This window comes from Elephantulus edwardii, unplaced genomic scaffold (genome assembly GCF_000299155.1).
Source record: "Elephantulus edwardii isolate Elephantulus edwardi_28Jun2011 unplaced genomic scaffold, EleEdw1.0 scaffold00009, whole genome shotgun sequence".
NCBI classification, from domain to species: domain Eukaryota; kingdom Metazoa; phylum Chordata; class Mammalia; order Macroscelidea; family Macroscelididae; genus Elephantulus; species Elephantulus edwardii.
This window is the reverse complement of record NW_006399759.1, coordinates 5598763-5607253: the sequence shown is the minus strand read 5'-3', so window position 1 is coordinate 5607253 and position 8491 is coordinate 5598763. Positions and strand designations below refer to the sequence as shown.

General features: G+C 43.8%; 1 protein-coding gene across 1 annotated transcript in view; it reads left to right on the top strand.

Moving 5' to 3' along the window:
• GCKR (glucokinase (hexokinase 4) regulator) overlaps nucleotides 1-8491 on the top strand; it is a 48108-nt gene that overhangs the window by 35378 nt on the left and 4239 nt on the right. Inside the window, 3 exon segments of the mRNA XM_006880692.1 lie at nucleotides 1843-1992; nucleotides 6488-6522; nucleotides 6524-6671. Of these exon segments, the coding sequence (XP_006880754.1) occupies nucleotides 1843-1992; nucleotides 6488-6522; nucleotides 6524-6671 (333 nt within the window).

Sequence of the window (8491 nt, the reverse complement as noted above, 5' to 3'; positions counted from 1 at the left end):
GATTTTGAACCACGAAGTGTTTCTTTGCTCTGTTCTGACGACTGTCTCCTGGTCCAAGTATAGGTTTCGCATCAGCACAATCAAGTGTTCTGGGATCCTAATTTTAAAATAAAAATGTTGATCAACAACCAATCATGTGTCAACTGTTTTCAGAGGACTAGTACTCAGAATAAAACGTTGTTGTGTGCCTTCGAGTTGGAACGAACCCATAGCTGATCCTCCAGCGGGTTTTCAAAGGCAGTAAACACATGAATTTAGAAGCAGGATTTAGAAGAGGTTGTGGCACCAGGGATATCATTGCTGATGTCAGATGGATCCTGGCTGAAGTAAAGAATACCAGAAGAATGTCTATTTATGCTTTATTGGCTAGGCAATGGCATTTGACTGTGTGGATCATAACAGGTTATGGCTAACATTGAGAAGAATGGGAATTCCAGAGCACTTAATCGTGTTCATGTGAAACCTGTCCTTAAACCAGGAGCTGTTGTGCAAACAGAGCAAGGAAACACTACCTGGTTTAAAATTAGGAAGGAAGTGAGTGAATCAGGGTTGTATTCTCTCTCCATACCTAGTCAATCTGTATGCTGAGAAAATGATTTGAACACTGGACTCTGTGAAGAGGAGGCTCATCAATAACATGCGTTATGCAGATGACACAACTTTGCTTCCTGAAAGTGAGGAGGACTTGAAGTAGTTGTTGCAGAAGATCAACGAATACAGCCTTCAATATGAATTGCATCTCAGTGTCAAGAAAGCAAAGATTCTTAGCAGTGGACTGATAGGCAGCATTGTTTGAGAAAAGATCGAAACTGTCAACAACTTCATTTCACTTGGATCCATACCCTTGGTATCAGCAGTCAGGTAATAAGAAGACGTATTGCCCTAGGAAAGTCTGTAGTAAGGGACTTCTCCAAATTATGGAAGAGCAATGATGTCAGTTTGAGGACTAAAGTGAGTCTGATCCAGACCATGGTCTTTCCAATCACTTACTCTCCATCTGAATGCTGGGCAATGAGTAAGGATGACAAAAGAAAAATTGATGCCTTTGAACTGAGGTGTGGTGTTGGAGAAGAGCACTGGACATTCCATGGACGGCCAAGAGAACAAATAGATATGTCTCGGAGAGGATGCAGCCAAGAGTGCTCCTTGGAGGCAAAGATGATGAGACTTCACCTCACATACTTTGGGCTGTTTCTTGGAAAGAGATATGATGCTTGGAAGGGTGAAAGGTCAGTGAAGGAGAAGAAGACCCTCAACCAGGTGGATTGACATGGTGACTCCACAGTGGTTTCTCATGTGTCAAAAAGTGTGAGCATGGCACAGGGTTCAGATCTGCTCTTCATAGTGTCATAAGTCATACTTGACTCGACAGCACCTAACAACAAAAACAACAAACCACACAGGAGAAGATCTTTGGTGAAGCAGCTGGCAGATTTGAACCACATGCCATTAGGACTGCAGGACAGCTTTTTACCACTAGGCAGCCAGAGTTCTCTACAGTAAAATATGGACTTTGTCTTTGAGCTATGGTTTAGTAGAATTAATCCTACGACTTCCACTCTTAACCTGTCTGGCACCCAGGGAACAAAAGGAAAATTTTGGCATGAAATTCCTACTATGGGATTGGAACCACAAATATGTGAAACTACCAGCTTTGCCCTGTACAGAGCTGGTTTAGGACCACTCTCCCCAAAATTAAACCCTGCTCTAGTCAAGTGAAAGGCATCTGTATTTTGGCCCCAGATTTTCAATCCTTTAACTCCTGTCTGACTGTAACGTAATGTTCATGCTGGGACTCGTACCTTCTCTCACTTCCATTATCTTCTTATCTCTACTGTCTAGAAGTTCCAGCGCGAGCTAAGCACCAAGTGGGTGCTGAACACAGTGAGTACTGGGGCCCACGTTCTTCTTGGGAAGATCCTACAAAACCACATGCTGGACCTCCGCATTCGGAACTCCAAGCTCTTCTGGCGAGCTCTGGCCATGTTGCAGGTAGGGACAGAGTGAGCGGGCTCAAAGGTAAGGTTGCAACAGCTAAGGTGGTTGTTGTTGTTAGGCGCCATTGAGTCAAGTAGGACTCATATTGTGACCCTATGGGGTCAAAGAACTCTGCCCTATCCTGTGTCATTCTTATCATCTCTGACACGCTAGCACCCATTGGTGAGGTCATTGTGTCAATCGATCTCATTGGGGGTCTTCTTCTCTTTTGCTGACCCTCCATCTTTCCAAGCATGACTCCCCTTTCCAAGGAAGAGCCTCGCCTAACTACATGTTCAAAGTAAGAAAGACAAAGCTTCGCCATCATTGCCTCCAAGGAGCACTCTGGCTACATTCTTTTCAAGTCATGTCTGTTCGTTCTGGCAGTCCATGGGATATTCAGTACTCTTCTACGGCATCACAGCTCAAAGGCATCAATTCTTCCTCTGCCATCCTTATTCATTGTCCCCTCTCTGGTGACAGAAACCTGATTCATACTGGGTTAAGCTAAATAAGACTAATGATGGGCTCATGTACATGAAAAGTCCTGGGGTAGCTAGACCCAGACACTCAAACCGTGTGCTCCAGAACCGTCAGCTCTCAGCTCTGCTCCTCTCTGTTTCCCCCATGAGTTGGAAAACTGGCCTCCAGCAATGTCAGTGTAATAGGTAAGGTACTTAGTAGACTTTGTTGCCATGATTCTTTCAAATGCCTAGAGGAGGGTTCTGATGGTTTGATTTGGACAATATGCCAATCCCTGAACTGATAACTCTTCACGGGAAGGAGGCTCTCTGCTCAGACCTGATTCATGTTCACCACCTTCCAGGGGGCAGTGGGTAAAGGAGAGGTAAATCCCAGTCAAGCCACATGGCCTGAGATTGGGGGAGCTGTCGTTTTCCAGAGGAAAATCAAGGATAAATGGATGCTGAGCAGACAGCACAACAGAGGCTCATGAAAGTAAGGTTGCCACACAAAATACAGAACACTCTGTTAAAGCAAAAGTCCTGACAAGGAACAACCTTTTTAGTATAAGTCTACCCCACTAAATATTTTGGACAGAACATGTTCATTTTTTTTATGTTGGTATTTCTCTGAAATTAATGGAGGTCTTGTGGTTTTATTTTCTACATTTGGCAACTCTACAAGAAAGATAGTGATCAGTGATGAATTAGTGAGTGTTGTCAGTTCCCAAACAAACCTCTCAAGTGAGTAGAATCCACCAACCCAAAGCCTTCTTAACACTGTTTTAGATGGTGGGGTGCAGTGAGTACAGGAATAGGGATTTGTGTAATCCATTCCTTGTTATCCCAAGTGGACAATCTAGGAGGACAGACAAAATTAGCACTTGAAATAGAGAACGATTAAGTATCAAGCGATAGGGTCCTACTGAAGTTCAGAAGTACAAAGAAGATCAGATGAAGAGAAGGCTTCATTGGTGATGGTCTTGATGGTCATGGACTACGTAGGCAGAGGACAGAAGGGCATTTCTGACAGAGCCCTAGCTAAGACCCAGACGGGGCCTAGGCCTGAATGTGGCAGGACACAGATCTGACTAGAGGGGAGAGTTCTTTTGCAGAGAACTGTGGTGCTGGAGAAGAATATTGAATATACCATGGACTGCTAGGAGAACAAACAGGTTCACCTAGAGAGGGTTAAACCAGGCTGCTCCTTGGAGGCAAGGATTCTGAAACTCTGTCTCACATATTTTGGACATGTTCAAGGAGGGACCGGTCTTTGGAGAGGGATTTCATGCTTGGGAGGGTGGAGAGACAGAGCAGGACAGGAAGACCCTCGATGAGACGGATTGACTCAGTGACTGGGGTAATGGAGGTAGGTATGTCAGAGACATTAAGATTGGCACAGGACAGAACAGGGTTTAGGGCTCTTTTACATAGGGTCACAATGAGTTGCAGGTAACTTGATGGCACATAACAACAACAGGGGACTGTGAGGGAACAGGAACTATGAAATGTCCAAGATACCCAGGATGGCTACACCTGTGCTGTTCAAAACAATAGTCACACTTGAAATGTGGCCAATGAAACTGAAAAACTGGCTTTGACTTTTATTTAAAAATTGAAGTAGAGTGCTCGCTTTGGCAGCACATATACTAAAAATTGGAACGATACAGAGAAGATTAGCATGGCCCCTGCGCAAGGATGACATGCAAATTCGTGAAGCGTTCCATATTTTAAAAAAAATTAAAAAAATAATTGAAGTAGAAGGGAGCTCTGGTGGTCTAGTGGCAAGAAGCTGCGCTGCAATCCCAAAGGCGCGTGGTTTGAATTCACCAGATGCTCTTCTGGAGGAGGGGCAATCTCCTCTTACGCCAATCAGATCCAATTCAACAGCACACAACAACAACAACAAAAGCTATTATGGAAGTGGATGCCACTCCTCCTTCCAAGCTCGTTTTAATCGGGGAGCTCCAGGCCACTCTCTGTCTGCATTGGGTAACTGGCCATTAAGGCATTTGACACATTAGTGTCACAGTGTTCAGCCTCACAGCAACTGCAAGTGACCACATTGTACACCAGGGCTATATGACCTAGAGGAATGTCTGAACTAAAACAATGAAAGACTGGCCCGAGGGCCGCAGACCCTTGTTCATCTTTCATGTACCCCCAATTTATCTGGCATGCCCACTCTGGAGACCTCCACGTGGGGCCCAAAGAATACCAAAATTGCCCTGAGCCCGCAAACCTGTCCTGCCTCAAGGAGCCGGAGTCCGGATTCAGCTGACATTAAGTTTCCCAAGACCCTAGGCGGGACATGACCTTTCAGCAACAACAAAATAGTTAAAAACAAACAAACAAACAAAACCCACAAAGCCCTTATAAACAATTGATAGTACATAATTTTGTTTTTATTAACTGCAATTTTTAAAAAAATTTGTGCAATTCTGTTATTATAGTAGGATTGTGTTTCACTTTAGCATTGCAAGTTAGCATCTGAACTGTGTCAGAATTCAAAGACATTAGAAAAATGTCAGATGCCTCATTAATAATTGGAAATTTATTTACAAATTGAAATGATATTTTGAATATATATTAGGCTTAAAATACATTGTTAAAATTATCTTCACCTCTTCCTTTTTATTTCATGTCTATGAGGAAATTTTGGATTATATATGTGGCTTGAATTACATGCCTATTGGACAATGCTGAGCTAGGCAGAGGGGAAGAAGAGTGACAAAGTAGAGGTGGTGTTTCACATAAACAGTCTTGACACAGGTTCACACAGTGGATTTGTTTAGGGAGGAAACTAGAGGGAGTAAATTCAGTGTACAATGCAGTACAGTTACTATCCTGAAAGTTGGTGGGGCACAATAAAAATTGTTACCAAGTTGCTATTAGATTTACACTTGAACCCATTCAACAAACAGATATGTTTAGGAGAGGATGCAGCTAGAGTGCTTCTTGGCGGCGAAGATGATATAGGTCTCACATACTTTGGGCATATTGCTAGGAGAAACTATTCCTTGGAGAAGGACATCATGCTTGGAAAGGTGGAGGGATATTGAAGGAGAGGAAGACCCCCAATGGGGTGGATTGACACAATGTCTGCTGCAATAGGCTCAAGTATGCCAGAGATGATGAGGATGGCACAGAATAGGACAGGGTTTAGATCTGTTGTTTCTTAGGGTTGCTATGAGTCATACTGGGCTCGCAGCACCTAACAGCAACAACAATCAGCCCCTCTAGGGAGTTCTGGCAGTATTGTTCACAAAGCGTTGCACTGCCAACTCAAAGGTCAGTGATTTGAATTCACCAACTGCGTCAAGGCAGAGGATAAGCACTCTCCTCGTGTGAGACTTCCCTCTAAAAACTTGCTATGCATCAGAAAGCTGGATGATGACTAAGAATGACAGAGAATTGATGCCTTTGAGCTGTGGTGCTGGAGAAGAGTGTTGAATATACCATGGACTGTTAGGAGAACAAACAGATTCATCCTGGAGAGGGTGAAATCAGGCTGCTCCTTGGAGGCAAGGATTCTGAGGCTCCGTGTAACATACTTTGGACATGTTGCAAGGAAGGACCAATCCTTGGAGAGGGACATCATGCTTGGAAGGGTAGAGAGATGGTGCAGGAGAGGAAGACCTTCGATAAGATGAATTGACTCAGGAACTGGGGTAATAATGAGATGAATTGACTCAGTAACTGGGGTTGGGTTTGTTGGAGAGTGAGACTGGGTCAGGACAGGGTGGAGTTCAGAGCTGTTATACATAGTGTAGCTATGAATTGCAAACAAGCACATAACAAGAACAAAAAAAACTTGCTGGAGGGTCAGCTGTGAGGCTGTTCTGATTCACAGGAAGAAGTTTGAATTATCCCCTTTCACTCAATCTTTCTTCACACCAAGGCATTGAAGCTTGGAATACAGGAAATGGATTCCCTATCACCAGGCTTCAGGATCCCAACCTTCCACTCTCCTGGCTTTCTGCTCTCCTGACACATTCTCACACCCCTGACCTTCTAGCTTACCATTGACGTAAATCCCTTTTTTTCAGCGGTTCTCTGGACAGCCGAAGGTTCAATGCATTGAGTCTTCTGCAAGCCATCTACTTCCCTCAGCCACTGTTGGATGATATTCGAGCTGCACCCATCTCCTGCCACATCCAGGTTGCACATGAAAAGGAACAGGAATTCTGCCTTTCTTCATTATCTAGTGCTGCTAGAACAGATCTATCAAAAGTGGATGAATTTAACAAACAGAAATTTATTCTTCGAGAGTTTAGGAGGCTAACAGTCCAAATTCAGAGTGTTGGTTCCAGGGGAAGGATGTCTGCTGGTTTTGGGAGAAGGTCCTTGCCTCCTTCAGCCTCTGTAGTGTTTGGCGTTCTGTGAGCATTCCACATGCCATATGTCTTGGCCTTTGCCTGTGTCAGGAAGCTTCCCAGGGCAGACACAGAGATCTAATGACATGCTCCAGCCTGGTCTTCTTTCTTGGTGACACTGACACCCCTGCTCCCACCCCTTCTGCTTGCTTCCGTTTCCTTTTTTCTCTCCTAAGACAAAAGGCTAGGTTTAGAAGAGATTGTGGTCAGATGGATCTTGGCTGAAAACAGAGAGAACAAGGAATGTCTATCTGTGTTTCATTGACTACGCAAAGGCTTTTGACTGTGTGGACCACAACAAACTGTGGCTGATTCTGAGGAGAATGGAAATCCCAAAACACTTGATTGTGCTTATGGGAAACTTCTACTTGGACCAGGAGGCAGTCATCAGAACAGGACAGAGAAGCACTGCATGGTTCAAAATCAGGAAGAGTATATGCCAGAGATGTGTCCTATCTCCATACCTTTTAAGTCTATATGCGGAACAGATTATCTGGGAATCTGGACTCTATGAGGAAGAATGTGGCATTAGGATAGGAGGAAGACTCATCAACAACCTGCATTATGCAGATGACACATCTCTGCTTGCTGAAACTGAGGAGAACTTGAAGGGCTTGCTTCAGAAAGTAAAGGACTGCAGCCTTCAATATGGAATAAAGCTTATCATCAAGAAAACAAAGATTCTCACCACTGGGCTGATTGGCAGCATCATTATGGATGGTAAGGAGACTGAGATTGTTAACAGTTTTAGTTTGCTTGGCTTCACAATCAACACTCTTGGTACCAGCAGCCAGGAAATCAAGAGATGAATTGCACTGGCAAAACCTGCTGTCAGAGACCTCTCCAGAGTACTGAAGAGCAATGATGTCAGTCTGCAGACTAAGGTGCGCCTAATCTAGGCCATAGTCTTTGCAATTGCTCGCTATGCATCAGAAAGCCAAACAATGACTAGACGTGATAGAAGGAGAATTGATGCTTTTGAGCTGTGGTGCTGGAGAAGAGTGTTGAATATACCATTGACTACTAGGACAACAAACAGGTTCAGCCTAGAGAAGGTGAAAGCAGGATGCTCCTTGGAGACAAGGATTCTGAGGCTTCGTCTGACATACTTTGGACATGTTGTAAGGAGGGACCAGTCCTAGGAGAGGGACATCATGCTTGGTAGGGTGGAGGGACAATGCAGGACAGGAAGACCCTCGATGAGATGGATTAATTCACTCACTGGGGCAATGTGGGCAGGTGTGTCAGAGACAGTAACATTGACACAGGATAGAGCAAGGTTTAGGGCTCTTGTACATAGAGTTGCTATGAATTGCAAGTGACTCGACAGCACATAACAACAGCAAGACAAAAGGTGATTCAGGGCACACATCAGGCCAATCCTATGAGGGCTATGATAGGATCCATGGTGTAAAGGGCTTGGTTTGGATTTTATTTTCTTTTATTTAATAATTTTTTGTTTTAATTGTGATGTTAATGAAAGTTTACAGAAAACTTAGATTTTCATTCATTCTTTGTTGCACATTTTACCCCACCTCCCCCAGTTTACCTTTCTCTTTTTAAATATTCATTCACTATTTCATAATTACCTCTGTCCAGTCCACTTTGCAATGTACCTTTTATTCTGGGCTATTGTCATATATGTAATGCCTAATCATATATTCCTTTTGAACATTT